Source organism: Typopeltis vanoorti, chromosome 6, assembly GCF_054136105.1.
Source record: "Typopeltis vanoorti isolate ZY-2024b chromosome 6, IOZ_Tvanoo_1.0, whole genome shotgun sequence".
NCBI classification, from domain to species: Eukaryota; Metazoa; Arthropoda; class Arachnida; order Uropygi; family Thelyphonidae; genus Typopeltis; species Typopeltis vanoorti.
This window is the reverse complement of record NC_143554.1, coordinates 132,440,410-132,466,568: the sequence shown is the minus strand read 5'-3', so window position 1 is coordinate 132,466,568 and position 26,159 is coordinate 132,440,410. Positions and strand designations below refer to the sequence as shown.

Below are 26,159 nucleotides of genomic sequence, written 5' to 3'. Positions count from 1 at the left end.
GGTAGGGAGGTTGAGTTAGTGTATAAAGCATAGGTCAAATCACACTTGGACTGTTGTGCTCAAATTTAGTCACCTGGTTTTCAGTGTGATGTGCAAACATTGGAGGGTATAAAAACAAGTGACTAAGACAATATCACAACTTTGGAATGCTGGCTATGGAGAGAGAGGTTGAAGAAACATGGATTGCAGAGTTTGATAGATAGGAGGAAAAGAAGTGATATGACAGAAACATTTAAGTTAGTGAGAGTATTTTATTGGATTAATCGGTGGGATTATAAAAAGAGTAGAAGATTAGAAGGGGAAAAACCAGAGCCATATCTTGATTATGTAAGAATGTGTGAAGAAGAGCGAGAGGAGCAGATTTTTTACATGGACAATTGTCAGTGAATGGAACACATTACTATGATGTGTTGTTAATGCGAGAAGTGTTAAGGATTTTAAGATTTGTTATGTAAATATGTTGTCAGTAGAATGAACCTCCCACAGTGAGTCTGCGAATTCCATGGAGGGTGCAATAATAATAATAATAACAAACTGGGGAAAATTCATCATGCATGTTACCATTTGTTATGTTCTGGTGGAGTGCCAGCACTTCACGTGAGAGAGGAACGAAATTTTTACTTATCTAGCTGACACAAATTGCATGACATTTTTAATATTTTACAAAGAATTAACTTATACAAACACATTTGATTATAAATTTTATTTATATGTAAATACTGAGTTGCTTAACTTAATTTTTGTACATACATATTATTTACTAATTTATCTCTGAGTATTTAATATTGCCTTGTGTACTACTTTAATCTTTGCTATGGCAAAGATTAAAGATTAAATCTTGGAGCAGTAAACCATAAACTAACTTTCTAACCAATCTCATAAACAAACATTAGGAAATTAGAATTACTAGAAATTAAAGGAAATTAGACCACTAGAAAAGCTTAATTTTAAGAAAAGCTTAAAAATAATCTTAAGTGTAAAATAAGCAGTAAGCATTTTTGAGAACAAGAGAATATATTAGTGTGTTTTTGCCAGGTATCAGAGTCAGGGACCGCTATGAGTCAGAGTTCAGATCAGGCAGTGCCCAGTTGTAATGCAAGTGATTCAGGAAGCATGACTACAAATCCAGCATACTATCGTTCATTAAGGATCAATCAGAACTCTTTTCGCTCTACTGTTTCAGATAGCGAAATCGAAGCAGGAAATGTAAGTTTAATGCCTTATGCATAATTTGATTATTTGTTATTTAATTGAAATTCATTCTTCTTCTTAAGTAGCTTCTCCTATTTGCAGGTTAGCAATCATGGTATGCCAGAGTGTTCGATCTTCTGCCATTCTTTTGATCTCTTAATAGCTCTTGTTACCTATTCATTTCTTTACATCATCAACCCAAGTTTTTGGTCTTCCTGAACTTCTTCCATCTAATTTTTCCCTCCAGTATTTCCAGAGATGTTTTCCCTGCTGATCCTCTTAATAGGTGTCCTGAAATTTTGCACTTGTTCTTTATAAGGTGTTCAATGAGTGCTCTTTTGGTTCCCATTAACTTCGATACCTCTTCATTAGTTTTTCTCTCATTCCAAGAATCTTCAGTGATCTCCTATAGCATCATATCTCAAAGGCCTGCAATTTCTTGATTATAGATTTCGTATATGTATATGTCTCACATCCATAATTCAATGTGGACCATACACAGGATTTTATTATTCTTATTTTAGTTTGTTTATTTATTCCAGATGTCATTAGTAATTTATTATTCTAAAATGCTTCTTTTGCCTTGGCTATTATTGATTTATTTCCATAGCTGTTGTCCCATCTTCTGTAATCATTAACCTAAATAATTCTAAGCATTTACATTTTGAACAAATCCTGTTGATACTTTTAAATTTGTGTTTTATTGCTGTTTTTTTTTTTTTGCTTCTTACCATACTTGGTTTTAGCTGTATTTAATATTAAGCCATAATTCTGACTCTTTTTTTATTTTATTAAAATTTTCAACCATATTTTGTAATTCTATTTTTGATTTTGCTATGAACACCAAATCATCAGCAAATCTAATGGCATTTATTTTTATTCCCATTTCAATTTCTTCATATTCTTTTATTATCATTTCAACATATATATTTAAAAGTATAAGGGATATTATACATCCTTGTTTCACTCCTCTTTTGATATCTGTTGTTTCATTATTAATGTTATTTATAATTTGTGTCTTCTGATTCCAGTATAATTCTATTATTATTCTGAGGTCTTTTGTATCAATTTGAATGTCTTTTAATATTTCTATTAACTTTTCATGGCTTACTGTGTCAAATGCTTTTTGAAACTCTATAAAGCAGAGATACATGTTATTATTTATTTCTATTGATCTTTCAGTAATAGTTTTTAATTCATAAATGACATTAATTATCATTTATGAATGGCATGAGTCCATTCTGTTGTTCATTTATATGGCATTTAATGCTAGAAAACATTCTATTTTTTATTATTTTCAATAGTATTTTTGAAGTGTGTGGTATGATACTAATTGTTCTAAAATCTTTACATTCTGCTGCATTTTTTTTTTTTTTTTGGTATCGGAATGCAAATAGATTTTATGAAGTCTTCTGGTAGTATGCCTGTACCATATATATTCTGTATTATTTCTATAAAAAAATCTGTCCCTTTTTCTTATTTCTCTTTTATTAACTCAGCTGATATTTTACAATGCATTACTCCCTGCTTTATAATACATGCTCTGATATATATGTATTTCACTCCCTCACACACAAATGGCCACAAGGCCTGTAACAAATAAATGCCTCATGCGGGCTGGGGATGAATATAATTCGTTAAAGTACAGCATTTGCACAGTGTTTTATGGTAGATAGTTAAATTTTTTGCTGTGGATGAGAGATAGCTACTTAAAATTCTACATCCCCAGAATCTAAGAGAATGAAGATTTAAAGTATTAATTTTTTTTATCAACTTCACACACAAGAGGTCTTAAGATCTTAATTCTTGTAGATAAACTGCTACGTTGGTTACACATCACTTTAAATTTTTCAGGAAATGACAATATATACTAAAATATTAATTAAAAAACTTTAAACAATACCTTCCAATATTTCAGTGATGTTACTTTGCCATCTTCTGGGAACATAAAACTATGATATGTGCACACATGCACTAACAACGAGCAAATGAGGCTGAAGAAGGCACCTAGTGTTAGTCCTAAAGGTACGCCCTAGCAGGCTAAATTGGGTAGTCCTGGCATTTGGACCGATGTTCTTAGGATCCAAGCTTCCCAAATTTGGGGCAGTCTTATGCACTCAAATTTGTTGAGATTTAGGAAGTTTTTTTAGAGCTGAGGCTGATTCCGGGAACAATCTTTCATATTTATATTTGCTATGATGTAGTAAAGTGGCTTTCTCTCCAGCGTATTCTGTGGCAGGTATCTAGTGCATTGTCTGCAAGTCCTGAGTGGCTGTATTGGCAAAAACTGGATATAGTGCTTGTGTTCAGATATCCTGATATTAGCTGTCCTGCCTGTTTGGCCGTAGTAGGACAGTTTACAACTGCGTGAGACCTGGTATACTCCAGGTAGGTCTAGGGGGAAGTGGCTAGTCTTTGGTGGAGCAGATAAGGGATGCCAATTTCTTATGTGGTTTGTAACAGGTAGTCAGGTCATATTTTTTTAGGATTTTTGTGAGCTTTTTAGACGTGCCCCGGATATATGGAATGGTGATAGATTTAGTGTAATCTCTGTTAAGAAGGTGGGGGGGGGGTTAACTGGCTTTAATATTTTTTGGGAGTTGTAGCCATTGGCTATGAAGGTGGTATATTAAGGATATGGTTAAGTTCAGTAGTTATGGCATTGTTATCTGAACAGATTAATTTAGCCCTGTTAAATAGGGTTTTTATAATCCCATATTGTTGTGAAGAAGGGGGGGGGTGATTGTTGGTGAATGTATCTATCTGTATGGATTGGTTTTCTGTAAACAGAGAAAGCCAGGGATCCATCAGGCTATATAATCAGAATGTCTAGAAAAAGGAGACTGTTGTTGTTGTTTTCCTTTTCCAAGGTGAACTGGATTCTGGGATGTTAATTGTTTAAGTGTGTCAGTAAGTTTCTTAGTGTGTTCAAGCCGTGTGGCCAAATAGCAAACACATCATCCACGTAGCATAGCCAGACAGTGGGTTTTTGTGGGGCTGAGTTTAAGGCTTCAGAAGTCTCCATGAAGAAGTTTGCCAGGGGTGGAGTAAATGGAGAACCCATGGCTGTCCCCCCCCCCCCATCTGTTTGTAGAATTTTCCTTGCCAAACGAAATAGCCTGAGTTCATGGTGAACTGAAATTAGGGCTGAGATATCATGAGGAAATTTGGCTTGGATGAGATCTGTGGTATCTTTGAGTGGGACATTTGTGAATTAGGAGGAGACATCGAAACTGACCATTATGTCAGTGTGTGTTGGAGTGAGAGGTTCTGTATATTGGTTTTAAAATGGACAGAGTTTTTAATGTGATGGTGTGTTTCCAGTATAATGTATGAGCACTTTGGTTAATATGTGAGGAATCAATGCTGTCCACAATGGGACGTAATGGCACATTCTGCTTATGGATTTTTGGTAGTCCATATATTCGTGGGGGGGGGGGTCTAGAGTTGAAAAGTTTTAGTCTGCTAGACACTTCCTCATGCCAAGAAGTAACCTTCTTAAGGAGCCTTTGGAGTGTTCTGATTTGGGAGCTGGTGGGATCATATTCAGTGGGGAAGTAGGAAGAACGATCTAACAGTACAGTTGAAAGCTGATCTATGTAGTTCGTTTGGTTGAGAACCACAGTGGCATTTCCCTTATCAGCTTTGATTGATTGATTAATCTCATCCATCCCTTTAGGACAGGTAGAGTCCCCTAATGAGGGGGTTCACTATGAAATTAATGCGGCCAGTTTGTCACTCCTTGCTGCATCCCCTAAGGATAGTATTCATGACTGTAATCTGTGTGTGTGTGTTCATGGGGCCGGTTGCCTGCTTGCAGGATAAAAACCCTGATAAACTGGTGGAAAAAACCCTGCTGCCCACACTCAAGACCGGCTAACTTGGCTATGGCCGAGGAAGATCCTTAAGCTCCTCACATCATCGATGGGAATCGAAACTAGGACACTCCTTCCCCAGGCATATGGTTGAGAAGCGCAAAGCCACTAGACTAACTGCGCTTTATGTGCTTTGGTGATTATTATTTTGCTGTTATTCTTCATTTCTTATAGAGCTTTTAGTTCTTCTTTAGATAGGTTGGTTTTTAGTGGTTTAGCTTTGGTAAGAACTCCAGCTACATCCAGTTCACCTTACGGTTTTCCGTAGACACTCTGTTTACGGAAAACCAACCCATACAGGTAGATACATTCACCAACAATCACACCCCCTTTCCTCACAACAAAATCGGATTATAAAAACCGTATCTAACAGGGCTAAATTAATCTGTTCAGATAACAATGCCCTAACTATTGAACTTAACCATATCCTTAACACCTTTATAGCCAATGGCCTACAACTCCAAAAAAATTCCAGAAAATATTAAAACCACCCCCCCCCACACACACACACCTTCTTAACACAGATTACATGAAATCTATCGCCATTCCATATATCCTGGGCACGTCTGAAAAGCTCACAAAAAATCCTAAAAAAATATGACCTGACTACCTGTTACAAACCACATAAGAAATTGACATCCCTTATCTGCTCCACCAAAGACTAGCCACTTCCCCTAGACCTACCTGGAGTATACCAGGTCCCATGCAGTTGTAAATTATCCTACTACAGCCAAACAGGCAGAACAGCTAATATCAGGATATCTGAACAAAAGCACTATATCCAGTTTCGCCAATACAGCGACTCAGGACTTGCAGACCATGCACTAGATACCTGCCATAGAATACTCTGGAGAGAAAGCCAGCTTTACTACACCGTAGCAAATATAAATATGAAAGATTGTTCCCGGAATCAGCCTCAGCTCTAAAAAACTTCCTAAATCTCAACAAATTTGGGAGCATGAGACTGTCCCAAATTTGGGAAGCTTGCATCCTAAGAATTGGCCCAAATGCCAGGACTACCCAATTTAGCCTGCTAGGGTGCACCTTTAGGACCTTATGACCAATGCCAGTTGCCTTCTTCAGCCTCATTTGCTCATTGTTATTGCCTGTGTGCCGAAATATGGAATTTGTTGTTTAAAGTTTTTTAATTAATATTTTAGTATACATTGTAGTTTTCTGAAAAATTTAAAGTCGAGTCTTAAGATCCATAACAAAACAGGACGACAAGGTATGCAAGTGATCAGGGATAAGAAAGGGATCTGTTAATGTATTTCTTGAAATTATGGGGGTTGTATGTGTTGCAAAATACTGTTCTGCAGGATGGATGTTGACCAGAATCTCCCGGTGTTCATACATGATTAGAGGAAAGTGGAGGGTTAGTCACTATCATTTCAATGAACCATCCATGCAAATCTCTATAGAAAAGACCTATTGCAGAAAGAGAGCATCTATGGGAAGATAAATTCAAGAATTCTGAGGAAGCGCTTTTTGGCGCACCACCCCAAATGTCAGGATAACATTCTACAAACGGGAAGATTTGGAATTTATAAAATATTAGGAGTTGAGCAGAAGAGAATTAATGTTTAGAATGAAAAATAATAAAAAAAATAAATAATAAAAATAATGCTTTTTTGGAGGCTGAATAGGCAATGGATGTGATGTCTTTATGCCTGGATAAGCCCGATGTGAAAGTCAGGTTCAAGAGGAGAAACAGATATTGGCTGGTGAGCAAAGTGTTTTGAAAAGTGAAGGAGATTGAAGCATTGTCTTTCTTATGGGAAATAAGGTATGATTGTGTTTTAGTTTCATTAAAATTCACTAACATATTTGCCCCACTTGATAATGGCTAGAAGACTGAAATATAAGGCATTATCTGAGATATCCAGCCAATACTATAAGGTGTTAAAGAATTACAAAAAGGAATTCTGTGTAGTGTCATTAGATTTGATTACATTATCAAGTGGGACAAATATAATTTAGTGAATGTTAATGAAACCAAAACACAGTCATACCTTATTTCCCATACAAAAGATCATGCTTCACTCTCCTTCACTTTTCATAACACTCTGCTTGCTAGCCAATATCTGTTTCTCTTCTTGGACTACTAGACTTTCACATCTAGCTTATCCAGGTATAAAGATATCACATCCATTGCCTCTTGAAGTTAGTCATCTGAATACTACAAGTTTTAATGAATTACAAAGAAGAATGGTGTGTAGTGGCATTAGATTTGAAAATTGCAAATAAGACTGGGATGAACATTCAAGTATAGAAGAAAGAGTATAAATAAAAGCCCAAAGCCTCGGGACACCCAAGCTTGAAAAAATCAAATGAGAGGTAGCCATCCACCATCACACACACAATATACAAGCAGAGAGGAAGTTAGCATTCCTTGCACAGAGGATTGGAGAGAGATGTCGTGAGATCATTGCTTAAAAAGAAGGCTACAATTCCAAACAATCGGATGCCTTGGAAATACCAAGAGGGACTGCACGAGATTCTTCAAATCTTCCCACAATCTGTGCCCAAAGGTGGATAAGATTACAGAGGAGGTCTGATATTCTGCCATTTGAGATGAGGAGAATGGGATGATAGTGTGATGATTGACTTTTATCTTCCTTTTTAGAAAAAGGTGAAATTAAAGCTTGCCTCCATGCTATTGAACAGATACCAGATGAGTAGGGTAGCTTGTAAAGGCAATATAGGATAAGTGTTTTTCTGCCGCACAAGCTCTTAATACATCTGGAGGGATACCCTCTGGTCCAGAAGACTTAACAGTATCAAGGCTATTAAGTATTTTCCTGACATTCTTTTGTTGAATGATCAGAAGTGGCATACTGAGGTAATTTGTGGAGTAATAGGAGATTTGCCTTGGTTATCTACACAAGAGTTCATGAAGAAAACTGATACCATAAGATCTCTGAAAGGAAGGTTAGTGAATTTGGTCCTTACAAAGTCTGCTGTAACCCTCTCATGCATGTCCACTGTGGTGGACAGCTACTATTGGTTTACTTCACAGCTCCATGAGACATGTTTTGTAACCTCTGGTGCATGCAATCCACTCTAGTGGGTTTCCTCTGCATAGTGGTGTTACCTAGTGGCTAAGAATGCGACTTCCACAGTCGTAAATTGCTTTTAATTTGTACTGTGTAGCCAAGATGGTTTTAATTTGTACTGTGTAGTCAATTCATGCATGAGAGGGTTTTAAAAATTTTGGTGATTGTTTTACAAAATTATGAGCTGTAGTGTAAGCTAATTGAGAAGTTGTAGTTTTTAGCTTGAGCAACTCTCTCTCTCTCTCTCTCTCTCTCTCTCTCTGTGTGTGTGTGTGTGTGTGTGTGTGTGTGTGTGTGTGTGTGTGTGTGTGTGTGTGTGTGTGTGTGTGTGTGTGTTGGAAAACTACATTTGGGGATTTTGACTGGAATTGGGAATAAAGACGACATTCAATCTGTTGAGGATAATTTGCTACCAGATCAATGTGCATGGATCAGGAGAATGAAAGCATTAAACAGACTAGGGAAAAGAGACCTAGAACAAAGATTATTCCAGTTGGTGCAGTTGTAGTGTCTTATGAAGCTTGGTTAAAACCTTCAAATAAGATTTTCTCACTGTTTGGGTGATCTCCCAGATGTCTTATCTCATCTTCATTTTTACCTCTTTTTCCTTGCAGTATTGAGGGTTTATTAATCATCATATCTCAAACCATTCACAGGATAAGATGGTCAGCCCTACACCCTGGTGTATCCTACGTCCGTAGTGTTGAGTTCTCAAGGCCGGTTTGCCTGCTTTGCAGGATGAAAAACTCCAGGATAAACTGGGGGGAAAAACCTACTGTCCGTTCCCAAGATCGGATAACTTGGCTATGGCTAAGGAAGATCCTTCAGTTCCTCACGTCACTGACAGGAATCAAGCCTAGGACACGCCTTCCCCAGGCATATGGTTACGAAGCGCACAGCCCCAGGCTAACCATGCGGAACTTTTCTTTAATGTTTTTTTTTTTGTATTTTATTTTATTTTATTTATTTATTATTATTATTATTATTTGTTTTGTGGAAGAATTTCTTTAAATACAGTAACAGTAGCATTTTTTGTACTGTGTTTCATGTTAGTATCTTGGGAAAAATTTTATGGAGTTAGGGTGAAGATCTTGTGGACATGACTCGCACAGCAAGTGTTCCTATTGCCTTGCTTACAAAATGTTTTTAGGTATTTTCAATTGTCTCTTTATTCAAAGAATATAGTGTTTTGTTTTTTTCTTTGCTGGGAGTGTTTAGACCCCCACTCTAAGCAAGCCTGGACAATGTTCCTGCTCCAAACTGCTGTACCCATTCTTCTCCAGACACCACCTGACAAAGTAAGAGCAGTTTTATTTGCCAGCGGATTGGGAAGCTTCTCAAAGTATTACCAGGAGGGTTGATCCAGTGTATTATTTGGCAGCCATCATGTCAAAACCATTTTGCTGCTGTACCCTCAAATGAAGAAATTACTGACCTTTAAGTTCAATAATAACACTATGGAGAGCATGACAAATAAGGCATTCACACTGCATATATGAAGAAATTGACCAAAATTTATAACTCTGTTACTCATGTCTCACACACATGCACAAACGCACATTTATTTATGAAGAAAAAGTGGATTTGACTCTCTTACAAAATCTTTTTTTTTGCTACTTTAGGTTACCTCATTACTGAAAGGATATAGTGTTGTTTTGTTTTGCCGTGATCTGTAGTTTCTTAGTTGATTTTGAATAACTATCAAAAATTATTGAGAAAATCTAATTGTTCTAAAAATTTCAAGTTAAAATAAATTGCTAATTTGTCTTATAAAAAGAAAATATTCGATTCATATGAAACACATTAATTGCTAGCTAAAAAAAGCAAAAATTTTGATCAGTGCCTTGAATTGTAAATACAGTCATACCCTGACTTATGCTACGCCGACTTACGCGAATCTGGAGTTACGCGGTTTCATATATGTACGTATTCCCGTCCTGCTTCACGCCTCACCACTAGTCGTATCTTTCCGGCACTGGCCACATTCACCAGTGTCGCACATGCTGTGAACAAGCACTGACGTGTTTTGTGCGGTTTCCATTTGTATTTTTATAATTTACAAACCTTGCGATTATTTAATGTTATGTTCTTGATAAAAATTTTATCACATAAAAAATAATAATGTCGTCCAAAGGAAGCAAGTCCGATTCTTCTACAGCTAGCAAGAAAAGAAAAGCATTGACTTTGGAAACAAAACTCAACATTATTAAGGATTTTGAAGGTGGAATTAAAATTTGTGAGCTAGCACAGAAGTTTGATCTACAGTAATCCACAGTAAGAACAGTCATAAAAGAAAGGTTTACAGATTTTGGAGGACATAGATTCTAACGAGGAACGAATTGTAGCCACAAGGTAAGGAATAAAAAAAATCATTAGCTTGCTATGAAGAAATTTTGCATGACAAGAAAAAGACATTATGCCATCAGACGAATCTATTAGATTTTATGAAACCATTGACATCGAAATAACTTTCTTTTTTTTTATGTAAGAAAAACTACAATTATGATTATATTTCTTAAAAAATATAGGTGTTTTTGTAAACCTTTGGTCCCAATTAATTAATATTTTGTATGTTTGTGTGCAAAATTATACCCGAGTTACGCGAATCCAACTTGCGCGCTTTTTGTTGGTCCCACCTACCATGTAACTTCGGGGTATGACTGTACAAGTAGAGCCCCTCGTTTATGACTTAACTGAATCCTGCCAATCATCATTAAGTGAACCATTGTAAATCCTATTTTCCATAAGCTGTGTCATGAATTTGGGCTACATTACTGGAAATAGTTTGAACTGTATAATATAATGATGTTTTTTTTTTTTTGTCAGAAAAGCATTTTTCTTCCCCCCACCCAGGTTCATCAAGTCCCCCTTGATGGTGCTTTTAAACAAACTACACTTGGTAAAATCACAAAAAGTGTGTGACTAAATCAGCCAGAGATTAGCCCCAAAATTCCAGAACTGCAGGAGCCCCCTTTCCCAGTAAAATATCAATGGAACAACATCAGTTGAAATTACCAATAATAAACCTAGTATAACAACTGAACAGATACAAGATGAAATGCAAACATGAAACTGTTCTACAAGGAGAAATTGGAGAAGAAACAGAAAAGCAAGACAACTGAAAGAACTTCATATGCAGACAAGATAATCAAAAAGGAAAGATGAATTAATAAAAAAAAATCAGGATAAACAAAAAATATTGACAGAGGTGTTTAAAAAAGGGAACTACATCTAAAAGAAAATGAAGTAATAAAAAAATGTAAAGTTGGAAAAGGTTGCAAATCATCAAATGAAGACTCCTCAGGCTGAAAAGAGTTTATGGATTATGAAGGACCATCTCATGCTAATAAAGGGAAAGCAAGAGATACAATTAAAGAAAAAAATAAAGTTTACTGATTCAAGTTTTCTCAGTACAGTTATCATCTACATGAAAAGAAAATAACTAACTTCCAAATCAAGAACGATAGGCATGAAACTGAAATAACGGAAAGCAACTGTAAAAAAAACTGGAAAACAGTTTACAAGAAGCAGGCTACACAATTGCTCCTTCACAGATTGAATACCTCATAAGCTTATATACCTCATAATTGAATACCTCATTCAAAATCTAGAAGTTAAAGACTTACCAGTGACACTTCCTAATCATAGCATCTCCTTTCCCCATTTGCTAATTTCCTAGGCACAGGCAAATTAAACAAGAAACTATATGGAAGCTTATGCTGCACCATAATATCAGATTTTTGTTAATCCAAAAAACATACTTCTGTAGATATAAAGATATAAAAATTTTAACAGATAGATATCTACTTCTTTGTTATTGGAGCTTTGGAAGATTTAACAGGACTGGAGTAGGAATTCTTATTCTTGCACCTGGCCCCCTCCTTGGGGCCAGGTGCAAGCCATATTGTAATATCCAAAGGGATGTAGAAGGGAGAATCTTGACAATACTGAAAATACTCTGGATGTGTAATAAGGTTTATAAATGTTTATGCTCCATCCAATGGAACAGTTAGATGAAAATTCTTCCAGGAATTGAAGCCTTATTTATATGGTGCCCACTATATCATAGCAGCTGGAGACTGGAATTGTATTGAAAACCCCCACATTAGGCAAAATAGGAGAACACCCCAAAAGTGGAAAAGTAGAATATGCGCAATTAAAAATATATTTCTACATGCTCAACTAGTAGACATATGGAGGATTTGCAATCCTAATCTCCAAGCTTACACTTACATAAATCAAGGTATTGGTACCTGTCTTGATAGAATTTATATCTCTTCTTCCCTTATAAACAGGATAATTTAGATAAAACATCTTAACATCAAAATGCCAGATCATAATCCATTTCTACTTAAATACCGCTGAATGGAACAAGTAAACATCAGTTATGAACTATGGAGCCTTCCACCAAATTTTCTGTTGATCTTTTCAACCAATTTCCAGACCAATTGGAATATTGTTACATGGAACTGGGATATGTGGTTAAAATTCAAACAAGCAATAAAACACAATATGATTGAATGGGGAAAGGAACATGCTTTCCTCAAAAGAAAAAAAGTTGAAAGACTTGTATAAAGAAACAAGCTAGTTTATAGCAAATGCAATGGTATAGAATGTAGCAACATCATTCATTAGAAACATTAACACAAAGATAGAAGTGGAAAGACAGAAACAAGTAGAAGAAAAAAAAATTAAAAATAAGAATACATCAGTACTTAGCAAAAAGCCCTTCAATGCACTTGTCAACACACAGTCCCCTAAATTCCAAAGAGAGGACTATCACTCAGATTTGCATTGATGGTGAAGACATGTCCACCACTCAAGACATCCTTGACTCCTTTCAAAAACACGACAAAAATCTGTTTGAAGGCAATAGTACTCTGGGAAATTATAACTCTTGGAACATTATTGGCTTTCCTGTTCATATCCAGGATGTGATTGACATACCCATTACAGCATCTGAAGTTACAACAGCCTATAAAGAATGCCAGACAAAAAAATTCCCAGGACCTGATGGTCTAGGGAGAAACTTACCATGAGGCCTGGAATTTTATTCTTCCCATTCTAGTTATACTGTTTAATTCTTTTCTATTGTCAGGATATATACCAAGTGAATTTGTATCAAGTCATACCATCCTCATTCCAAAATTTAATCTGTTCTGCTATAGATGGAATCTTCTCCATTTAGTTATTATGAAAAAGCAGTCAATATCAGTGCTATCACTAGACCTTAGTCAAGCATTTGATAATGTCAGGCATTGCTTTCTGTTTCACATCCTCCAGCAAATTGGTGTGGGTAAAAAGCTGTTATCCATTATCAAAGGAGCCTATGCCAATTCAACTACCCACCTCCTAGTTAATGGATTCCTGTCAGATCTGGTCAAAGTTCAAAAAGGAGTCAAGCAGGGTTGTCCTCTTAGTCCATTGTTTCTTCAATCTTTCCTACAGGAAGTAGACAATACAGGTGCTGTGCGAGGAATAACAGTTCCTTGAACTATGAAAGAAAATTAGGTATTAGGCATATGCCAATGATGTAATGGGCACGTTGAAGGATAATGATTCCATATACATCTTTTTTGGTATTTTGGAAAAATTCAGCAAAATCAGTGGATTAACTATTAAATGCAGACAAGCCAAAATTATTATTATTATTTTTTTTTTTGAAAATTGGGATCTTGGAGGCATTCCTTTTGTACTAACCCCTAATATAGAACCCTTCGTTATACTTGCATTGGAAGAGAATTTTGATTTTTATAATTAATGAATTAAAATTCCATTTATGGAAGGTTAGAAAGAAACATGGATTTGAAAAGCAGCAATATGACATCCAAATACTTTATAATATTGTATTGTGGAAATTTTATTATTCATTCAGATGATTTTTGTATTTAGATTTTGTATTTTTGGCTAGGTGTTATAGACCACTCACATTATGCAATATTCACCAGAAGGAGATAAAATTCTGTCTATTTTTGTGATGAGAGGTTTTTTTAAGTAGTTCTATTCTCTTAATTCAATGTGGTCTTATGGTCAATTGCATGGATGCCTGGAGAGCAATCCCTGACAGAGAAGGCCAAATGAAGACAGTTAACTTAGATAAAGCTAAGCGCTTGAGTATCAGTCATCTTTGCACTTTAGTTTCAATTGGTCTTTTGGTTGTTCATCTAAATTAGATTAATGAAAAAGGAAAACTGATAGCCTTTGGCTATATGATGTATGATGATATAAATCAGCCAAGGCCTCCCTCTCTCACACTATCAGTGTGTTTTTTCTTTCTCCAACTATCAGGCTCTCTTTCATCCCTATACTAACTACTCTAGTCCTTCGATGAGCACTACTTTACTTTTTCACCTCAATAAAGGTCGAAACTGCTCTGGGTAGTGGTCTTTCCCATAATGCAAAACATTATACATGTCATTATAGCCATGTATAATGTCATTATAACATTATACATGGCTAACATTATACAAGTTAGTCGAATGGTTACTCGCTCCACAAAAAATTCCTTTCCCAGGCATATGGTTGTAGTTTTTCTAAAAAGAAAAACTACAACCATATGCCTGGAAAAGGAGTGTCCTGTGTTCAATTCTCGTCGCTGATGTGAGGAGCTAAGCATCTTTCTCAGACATAGCCAAGTTAGCGAGTCTTGGACATGGACTGCAGGGTTTTTCTCCCCGGTTTATCTGGGGTTTTTCCTCTCGCAAACCAGTCTTAAGAACACAATACTTCACAGACAATTACACATAGTTAAGTGTGGGGGTAACGACCCCACCTCGTAGTGAGTTATGAAACCCAAAAATGGGAGGCCAAGGACCCTACATGGGGCTTAGTGCCGAAGAAGATTATACATGTCTGTAAGGATATATGCATTGCATTATGGATACCAAGGCAGTTGATGTGAAGTCATTAGCCTCTTTACACAAGTAGCCCAGTCGTGAAGTCACTTCACATGCAAACTTTGCTTGCTTACACTCGGATAACGGATGAAACCAAGAATATAATTTCTTTGCATCTTTAATTTATACTATAACCAAGTGAAAAAAACTGAGGGAGAGTACTTCAAGATCTTTCATCAGGGAAAGAAATTGAGAGAATGGCATATCGGAGGTCAGGTGGATAAACCAAGTAGGAATTTAGTGGATGGGTAATAAAAAGCAAGAACTGCAAAAAAAAAAAAAAAAAAAGAAGAAAGAAAGAAAACATTGTGGAGGGAATGTAAAGAAAAAGGTGATCTGAATACTCAACACTACAAAGTGCAAGCAAGAAGACTAGTATGATAAGAAAAGCCACATCAGATTAGTAATGAAAATTAACTGAGCAAGCCAAAGTAAACATAAAAGAGTTGTTTCATCATGTATCAAGTAATAGGAAAAATGACTGAGGTAGGATGACTTTAAACAATGTTGATGGTAGGAAGGTGACAGAGGCAAAAGAAATAGTTGGGTTGCCGAGTGATCATTTTGCAAAGGTGTATCTTGCAATTGATGACTTGATGTTCAGCATATTGAAAAATATCAATGTGAATACTGCATAGGGACTAGATGGCACATCAGCCCATGTATTATGTGAATGTGCAAGAGAATTGGCATTACTTCTGATGAAGGTGTTCAGTCCATTTACCATTAGGCAGATGAGGCACAAGATGGGGCCTCACTCTCTAGGGGGGGGGGCTTATTTTAAAACCTTACTCCTCACAAAGAACAATAAAAAAAACAGCATAGTTATAGTTGCAAAATAAAATACATATTTTTAAATATTAAATTCATAATATTAAAACTAGAGGCCACTGAAAAATTTGTGAGGCTTCCCGCTTCCATTTGATTTACATTGTTCTTTCCTTAGAATATAAAACTAACAGGAACTCTGTATTCCATAAAATTCATGTATGTAAGTGTACCATTTCTTTGCTGGATGTATGTACACATCCAGCAAACCTGGATAATATTCTGTCCAACTGCTGAAAGAACATGGATAAGAAGTGTAGTTTGACCGTCATGTCCATTAGAAGGTGCGATAATCCTTCATGCTGAAAAGAACACAACTACATTACCTGGCGTACGTAGTAGCTACGGTCTATGGCCTACAGTAAGAAATGCAGTTGTTGCTGTTTGCTCGGTAACCGGAATGTACGTTATATCAGACTAAATACCTATGAGCTATATTCATTTTGCTGCTTGTTTTTATCGTATAATTATAGTTTTTAATGCCAGCGTAAAATAAATCCTTTCATACTTTCTTCACTTCATATTGTATCACTTTGGAAGATCAATGTCATTATCAATTTTTTTGCTAATTATTTTAATCACAATACATTTTAAAATTCTTCAAGAACTTGATTGAAGATAATTATTTTTGTCACACAATTATTTTATAAATTCATGAAAATCCGAATCTAAAAAATTAATACAGCCTCCATCTGTTCCAAATTAAGTTTCTCATAATCTTAGTTCGAAGATTAGTTATCATACGTAAATCTTGAATCATATCATGTAATGCATAATTTTTATAACGTAATCTGTTGGTTTTTACATTTCAACTTTCTTGGTTTCTCCCCTAATCACTCACTACAAACCAAAATAAACGGCAGTTATGAAGTCAACTGTTATGTACATATTTTCGGCTAATTTTGATACGATGCTCCAGTTCTGAATTAGCGATATTTTCCCTATTTAATTTTTATTATATTCTATTATATTTTGGAAATAAAATGAAATTTTATTTCCAAAATTTTCATAACAGAATTAATTTGCCTTTAATGGCTAACTCCCCCCCTCCCAAAATTATCACCACATACACACAGACACACACACAGAAAATACTGCTAGATAACATGTGCGCACTTTCTTTTTGTTTGAATTCGTTATTTTTCCAAAGTAATTGTACTGTTGCAGTTTAAGCAAAACACAAAAGCAGGCGTAGAATCTCTGATAAAATACCATTGGATATAAATTAAAAAGACTCACAATCGGAAACCCCGAGTAATGCAGTTTAACACCATTTGTTGTTCATAAAAATAAATAAAAAATAAATAAATTGTTCCTAAAATTGAAATGTGCGACCCATATAATCTTATTTTGCAAGGAAAGGAAGCAAAATGTCATATTTATTTCAGTAAATGTTATTTAAAAAATATAAATATTTGACATAATATTTCCAGTGCACACAAACATTCTGATTATTTATTTTTGCACATGTGAAATTCGTAGCAAAAAAGGATCAATCCAAGAAATACAGTGCACATAACTACAATAATCTGTTAACGGGGGGGGGGATTGCATTTTAACAGATAGCTAATGAAATTCTGCTTTTTTATTAGGTCAAAGGGATTTTGGGTATATTTGCAAACAGATATATTCAACATAACTTAGCCAGTTTTGTTGTAAAACGTGCCTCATTTGAAGAAATATTAGCAGCATAATAATAAGATAGCAAAATTCATAATGCTTCAGAAGAACTTGATAATTTTGATAATACCAAAACAAAGTGAGACACATCTGTGGAAATCTATTATTATTAGTACAGTCCTTTTAATTATGAACTCTCTAAATATATACTTAATAAATTTGTATTTTTTGGTTTTGAAATAAATAAACTAGTTTCATTTTGTCACAGATGGTTTTCGCTGGACTACCTGGATGTTTAGACTGTTGTTCTTATCAATATTGTAAAAACTCAATTGTAGCTTAAATATTCCAAAGCACATTACACCAATTTTTTACTTAGGTCAAGTCCCATAGGAATGTTGTAAAAAATAACCTTGTTTGTCTCTTTATATTTTGTATTAGATATTTCTGTAAATAGCCCTTTGGAAATTAACTGTATATACTTCTTTAATAAGAATATGTTAGTGTGTTAAAAACAAAGGCAATGTTTTTAGCCAGAACTGTATGTAATAGATCTACATGGCAGCATTAGAAAGGTTGTTTATTAAATTTTGTGTGTACGAGAAAGGCTTACAAGCTTTGCACGTAAACACCTCCGAAGTCAGTCAGAAAGGTTCAAACAACTTTCCGATGGTTTGCAACTTACAATCAAAAGAAGGCACAGACGAGAACAAAGAGCAGGCCGAACTTGAAACTTAAGATGAAAGAATCATGCTGAATTCTTCGGAGGTTACAGACTTTGTGTGAGGTCTCAGAGAAGGCATAATAAAAGGGGACAGAGCCAAGCATATAGGGCTTCCCAGATTCAGAAGTTGCTAGAGAGGGCTTTCCGTTTCCAGACGTTGCCAGAGAGGAGCTTCCCGGTTTCAGTCTTAAGAGAAGGCTTCGTGTTGCCAAAAGGAGACATTCCAATCGCCGGAGAAAAGCTTCCAGGCCAGAGAGGAATCCCAGTTGACAGTTAGCGGCAATTCGAGTCAGTGGAGGAGGCAGTCGTCCAGGCATTTTTGGCGAGCCCAAGTAGAGGAGAAAAGGCGAGACAAATTACCTGAAGCACCTTCGCTCGGAAGTTTTTCTTTTCGCTGTGGGAGAATAAGTTTTTGCTGGAGCTGTATGTGAGTACCACGGGGCGCAGTTCACAGTCTGCTATTTGCCCGATGAGATATTTCTGAAGCCAGATTTCCTGAAGGAAGCTCAAGATCTGAGATGAGAGAATTGCCTTAGAACTTTTTGTGCAGACCTTTTGAATGTGTGATACATAGCTTTTATAAGTTATATACCTTTGTACAATTCCTCTTATAATGTGTTTTAGTTGGACAATTAAGATTTAGATTAACAGTAACAAGAAGTGTCATTAAGAGAATCTATTGGCATATTTGAAGTTGATATACAGTTTGTAAAAGTAACTTAATAGAGAGCTAGCTAACCTCTTTGCAAGTATACTAGAAGTTTAATAAGTGGAAATTGTAAAGAGAGTAATTAAGTTTTTGAGTTAAAGAAAGTTTTTGTGATCATTTTGAAACACTTTCCAGAGACAACAGAGGTTTTTTTGTGTGCTGCTATTATTTATATTAATTAGTTGGGTAAGAGCAGTTTCTATATTACATAAATAAAGCATTTGAATTTCAAGTTTATTATTATTTATAAATTAAATTGATTTTTCAGTTCATTTTTTTGTGCATCAAGATTCTAGTCATTTTAGGGTAAAATGTTTAGAGTAAAAAAGTGGATGTTAGCGAGCATAACAAGTTATCGTTACTATTTATTGCCTCTACGTTTTAAGTAAAACTGGAATTATTATGCTTATTGCTGCAACTTAAAAAAATCAAAGCTGGAGTTGAATGAATCTTGTAATAAATAAATGTTGTAATTGCATAAATATGATGATTTTTACTATAATTTTTATTACCGTAAATTCAAAATTTTTATTTTTGGTGAGAATGTTTGAACTTCGCAGTTCATGAAGTTCCAATTTTTACTTTAATAAGTAAGCTTAATTTGATTGCATTTAAATTCTTTAAAAAAAAAAAAAAAACTTTATCCTCATACTAAATTATTACCATACCTTTTTATATTTTTTCGAAATCAATAATCTCAAAATCAATCATCATCACTGTAATTGAAATCTTTCACAGAAAGATTTTAATTACATCTTTCTTTAAATTAATTATGATTCAATTACATGGCATATTTAAAAGTGTAAATAATATATATATTTAGAATTACATTAAAAGATTTTAAACTATTTAGAAAATTTAATATTAAATATAAAGTATCATAGAAGTTGCATATTTATTTATAATTCATCGATATAAGTTAGTCATTTATTTATATAAAATGACTTACAAGGTTGCTAGTTTAATATTACCAAGATTTTTTTAATATTAATATTTATTGTATGTAATTATAATATTTTATATAATTCGTTTATATAAAATATAAACGAATTATATAAAATATAATTCGTTTATATTTTTGGGAAGAGACACAATAAATAAATTTTGCACCAAAAAGGGTCAAATATCGTAGAACAGTAAAGGAATTTCCAAAAAAATGATAATTAAATAAATAATTAAACTGATAGTTTAGTTACCGTTATTTGGCTAGTACTTGTAAAGCAGTATACTGTATACAAGTGTATATACCTAATTATATGGTTAAAGTAGTTGTCGCAGTCGGTAAGAATATATTATTCAATTAATTAATTCTTATTTTATTGTTACTCATTTATTTTAACAAAACCAAGATACTACTGTTTCTATTTTTGTATTTTTTAAGCACTTAACGTAATTGTTTATTTTATTTATATGTTTATTTTGGATTTAATAAATATTTATTTCACTTTTGATAGATTAATACACATAATGATGCCAAGAAAATTTGAATCCAGAGCTAGTAAAAGAAAACGACTTAGAGAAAATGAAAAACAGCTATATAGTCAAAAGGGGCAATTTTGTCTTTCTTGCGTTCTGAAAATGAAGAATTTCGTAGAACTGAAGTTGTACTTCACAGTTCTCAGAATGAAAACGAAACATTGGTATCATTATCAGGAGGAGATGAAAGTGAAAATGAAGAACATCAAAATGATGTGGAAAACATTGAAGGAGAGAAAGAATAAATGAAACAAATCAAGAGGATTCTGAAGGAAATTTTCAATCAGAGTCTGTACTTACCAGCATGCAAGCTATCTGTTATCTTACCGATATAGAAGTGTAGCACTTACTATTAATGAACAGTTGATCGAGCATATTTTAATAAATATGCCCCAGAATGTTGGTAAAATCGAAAATTTAAAAAGAATACACAGAACGCAATAGAATAGCTGGCAAAGGTTGGTCGATTGGTAGAGCCTCTGCTACTAATTGCTGAGTTAAGTAAGTTTGAGCGCGGTTGGTAGTTGGAAGGGGACCAATCGTTCGATGCTGTTGGCACACTCTCCCTCGATGAATCCTTGGACTCCCTGGAGGTGTCAAATAATAATAATAATAATAATAATATATGTCAGAAATGTAAATATATCACATTTTTACTGTAAAAAGGCAAACGGAACAAAGGAGAAACGAGAGTGGCTAATTTTTCAGAAACCAGCAAAGCAATTTACTGCTTTTGTTTATAAATTGTTTTCTAAGTCAAATAATAGCTTAATGAAGGGTTTTAATGACTGGAGAAATATAACACGAACCTTATGTGATCACGAGCATTCTACTGAGCATATATACGAGCGATGTGCACATATCGCAAAAGAAAATCAAGTTCTGTAAATAGTCAAATTGATTCTGAATTGATCAAACAAATACAATCTGAAGAAAATTATTGGAGAGAGGTTTTAAAAAGAATAATAGTACCATTAAGTTACTGAGTAAACTAGGGCTAGCGTTTAGAGGAAATACAAATGATATTTTTTCTGATTCTTGCAGAAATTATTTATTGTGTTTACATTATTTAAGTGAATTTGATGATTTTTTAAAACATCACATGAAAATATACACCAACTGTGGTTCTGGCAGATCAAATTATCTTTCTTACCATACTTGTGATGAATTCATAGCGCTAATAGCAAAAAAAAACGAGAAATATTAATATCAGAAATTAAGGTATTTTGCAATAATACTCGATTCAATGCCAGACATTGCCCATAATGACCAACTAGCTATGATATTTAGGTATGTTGCCGCAAATTCTGACATTAGAGAAACATTTATCGGGTTCATCAAAATTACACAACATAATTCTTTATATTTAGAAGTGGTAGTATTTGAAAAATTAGAAGAATTATCTTTGGATATAAAAATGGGCAGAGTGCAAAGCTATGATAATGCTGCCAATATGAAAGGTATCTATACAGGTTTACAAGCTAGGCTGATAAAACGTAGTCCCTCTGCACATTGTATACCGTGCTCTAGTCATTCCTTAAATTTAATTGGCAACTATGCTGCGGAATCTTGTCGGAAGCAATGCAATATTTTTGTTTTATTCAAAATGTATATAATTACTTTTCATCTTCAACAAGAAGATGGGGTATACTCCTTAAACATTTAGAAAAGAAATCTTTAACAGTTAAGACTAAGTGAAACGAGGTGGTCTGCAAGAGCTGACGCTATATTGTTTTTGAAATGTGAATATAGACAAATTAAAGACTCATTACTTGAACTATCCATTTCTCCTCATGAAAAACCTATTTCTAAATTAGAGAGCTCATCATTGGCTGAACATTTTGACAAACCAGAAACAGCAATTTTAACAGTTATGTGGAACAAAATTTTACAATGAATAAATGCTACTAGTAAATCTCTACAAGATCCCGATATGGATTTGTTTTTAGCTAATAATTTGTTACACTCTTTAGTTGGTTTTATTTTAGATATAAGAAATAGTTTTGCTGCTGTAAATGAAGAAGCGAATTTATTAACAGATGCCACAAAATTTAAAGATGGAAAGAGTTAAAAAACGAAAAAAAATGAGTGACGAAGTTTCACAATCTAACAATGAGATTATATTATATGGGAAAGAAAATTTCGCTGTGAACACTTTTAATGTCATTTGCGATAAGCTAATTTTGGAAATTAATGACAGATCAAAAAGCTATTTCAACATATTAGATATGTTTGACATTTTTTTGAAGGAAGATATAGATCAAGACAAGTAGAAGACTAGTATTGATAAAATTTTACAAACTTATGGGACTGATATTGATCCAGAAAAATTTACTGATGAAGTTAAGCAATTTTTAAGGAAGAAAATTATTCAATTAAAAATATGTACAAATTTATAAACGATGGGTTAAGGTCTACTTTTCCGAATGTAGAAACAATTTTAAAACTATTTTTGACGATGCCTATTTCAAATGCAAGTGCTGAATGTCATTTTCAGTGTTGAAACGAATAAAAAATTATTTAAGAAGCAACATGCACCAAAATAAAACAAGTGACCTGTTGTTATTATGCATTGAATCAGATGTAATGGACTCGATCAATTATGATGATATTATAGATATATTTGCTAAAACCAAAGCCAGAAAAAAAAACTTTTAGTTATTAATTTTTTTATTTAAATTTGAACTGATTTATTTTTATACTTTTTTTAAAATGCAAATATATGTATACCAATGTTGTATTGTGTTATTAAAATGAGTTATTATGGAAATGTTAACTTTTATTTTCAATAAACTAAAAAAATTCTTATTTTTGAGGGCCTCATAATGATGTTGTGCCTCAGGCCTCCAAAAGTATAAATGCGGCCCTGCCATTGCATAAAGGTGGCTCCAAGACAGAAGTAGCAAACTGCAGACCAATTAATATATCAGGAGTGGTTGTTAAAGAATTGTGAATGTTGGTTAAAGATGAAATCCAACAGTGTGTGGATAGGGATGTAATACTCTATAGTGGGCAACATGGCTTTTAAAGGATAGGGTACTGTCTTAGTGATTTATTCACATTTTATAACAAAGTGACAGCAGAATTAGATAAAGGAAATGGCTGCACTATTGATATTATTGGACTTTGCAAAGGCATTTGATAGAATACCACATGGAAAACTATTACAAAAGTCGGATCAAATGGGAATGGATATGAACTTGGTAGCATGGATGGGTGTGGCTGACAGACAGACACCAGAGAGAGTAGTATACAGTGAAGTGGAATATAGGAACATGAGGGTGACTAGTGGAGTACCTTGAGGTTCTGTATTAGTGCCACCATCTTAATTTGTATATCAATGATATTGGGAAAAATTTAAGGTGGGGATATTCAGTTGTTTGCTGATGAATTTATTTTATTTATTTATCATATGACTATTACATTTCAAGGAAAAGAAACATATACAGTGTAGATAACAAATATAAAATTATGTATAAAATTAGAATGTGAAATAGGCATGCATATATATAAAAAGTCTAAACTCAACATCTCTAAATATATGTATGTAACACAAACACATTAAATATACAAACAGCACCAGTAAAAATTACAAATACGAAAAATTAAGATGCTTCTGTCAGTCAGATGTTACAAGTTTATATCTAAGTTATTAATCCAGTCGATGGTCACGGATGTTGGAACTAGGAAATCTTGTTCCTCTCCTTCGTATGCTCTCAGTGGGCATTCTTGGCAAATATGGTGAATGGTCTCCTCACTTCCACAGTCACGTTGTGGAGAATGAATTTTCTAACACTTGTAAAAAAAAAGTCTGCACATCGACTGTGGTTAATCCTTAGCCAGTTTAGGGTAACCCAAGTTTTGCATGGAAGGTCATATCCAGGTGGTGGTTCTTCTATGCATGGAAGGTTCTGCAAGTCTGGAGCTGCAAATGACTCCCATTGGCATCTCCACTCTTGATCGATGTCATAATTATTCTCCAACAGCCTTATAGCAGTACTAACAGGAGGATATCTCGATTTCAATCTATTTATTAGATTTGAAACATCGCTATGCACTGGAAGATAGGGGTTTTCCTGGATCTTTCTATACTCCTTGCATAAGGCATTGGCTCTTCTCAATGGTGGGGGAGGAATATGGCTTAAAATAGGGAGCCATTCTGTGGGAGTGCTCTTAATTATCCCTGAAATAAGGTGCATGGTGTTATTGATCTGTTTGTCAACCAGGTGGGTGTGTGCGCTGTTAATCCACACCGGAGTTCCGTATTCAGTGGTGGAAAATACAAGGCCGAGGACTGAGCATCTAAGTGTCGTCACAAAGGCTCCCCAAGATGTTCTGGTCAGTTTCTGGATTATATTGTTGCGGGTCTTGATTTTAGCTGATGTGTTCATGAGGTGTTTTTTAAATGTCAGAGACCTGTCAAGAGTTATTCCCAAGTACTTTGGGGTACTGTTATGACGAAGAAGATGTCCATTAAGGTAAACTTGAAGTTCTCTGTTGGCAAGTTTATTATTAAGGTGGAAGCAGCAGGTCTCAGACTTGTTGGTATTCGGTTGAAGATGCCAATTCCTGAAATATCTACCAAGAGAGTCCAGGTCAGTCGTCAGTGTTGCCTCTGTGGTCTCTGTTGAGCTACTGCTTGTTGCCAGAGCCCAATCATCTGCATATTAAAATTTTCTGGATATAGTGTCCGGCATATCGGCGATATATATAAGCTGAATAATATTGGGGAAGCCCAATATTCAGTAGTTTGCTTCCACTTATTTTAGTTCCTATAATGACCTATTATTGAGCATATTATTGATAAGTGCAGTTGTTGTTTTGCATCATGTGACTTTAAGTAATTTATAAATAAGGCCCTGCCTCCAAACCATATCATAGGTGGCAGTGAGGTCTATAAAAGCAACTGATGTCTTAAGGCACTGCTGGAAGCCTGCTTCTATATATGTAGTTAGAGATAAGATCGATCTGTAGTGCCTCTGTTTGGTCTGAATCCTGCCTGTTCAATAGGTATATGATCCAGTATTTTTGGACCTATTTTGTTCGTAAGTTTCTCCAATAATTTGAGGCACGTGCTTAACAGAGCAATTGGCCGATAACTCTCTACCTGCTCATTTAGCTTACCTGGCTTCAAAATAACTATTATTTTTGATCTTTTAAACTCTAAAGGTAGATGTCCACTCTGTAAAATATCAGAGTAAAACTTTGATAGCCAAACACGTGCATATTTACCACAGTGGCATAAAAACTCAGGGTACTGTAATATTTTCTGCTGTCTTTAATGTGTTATTTTATTATCTTTACTATTCTACACGTTTTTTCTATATATTTTCCTTTCTTACTCTGCCTATATTAGTAATATCTTTTTATCTTTATTCTAATTAGCTGTGCACGCTTTCTTTCTCTGAATCTTTCTTGCTTATATTATTATGTACTATGTTTATCTACCCTTCGCACTACAAGTCTTATGCCTGAGATACTAGAAAATTTATTTAATTTAGACTGCGCCATTAATATCGTTTAATTAGCATAAAACTCAACAATATGGCTGGCAGATTTCTCTCTCTCTAACACAAATTCCTTCAGTAAAACTTTACACAAACAGTCGTGGTCTATTGTTTTACTTAACTTTACGCTTTGGCAATATCACTTAGTTTCCTGCTCACAATTCTGATTTATTTAGGAACAGTGCAGTTGTAAAAATAAACAAACAGGCAGCACTCTTTTAACAAAAAGAACAAAACAATTCATTTACATTACTATGAAATATACATGAATTTAGAC

At 34.5% G+C, this 26,159-nt stretch overlaps 1 protein-coding gene across 7 annotated transcripts in view; it reads left to right on the top strand.

Moving 5' to 3' along the window:
- Rab3-GEF (Rab3 GDP-GTP exchange factor) overlaps nt 1–26,159 on the top strand; it is a 1,186,669-nt gene that overhangs the window by 620,269 nt on the left and 540,241 nt on the right. For all 7 annotated transcript variants that reach the window (XM_090394443.1, XM_090394448.1, XM_090394444.1 and 4 more), the window contains one exon: nt 1,036–1,206. In XM_090394443.1, coding sequence (XP_090250569.1) covers nt 1,036–1,206 — 171 coding nt within the window. The remainder of the gene's footprint in view (nt 1–1,035; nt 1,207–26,159) is intronic.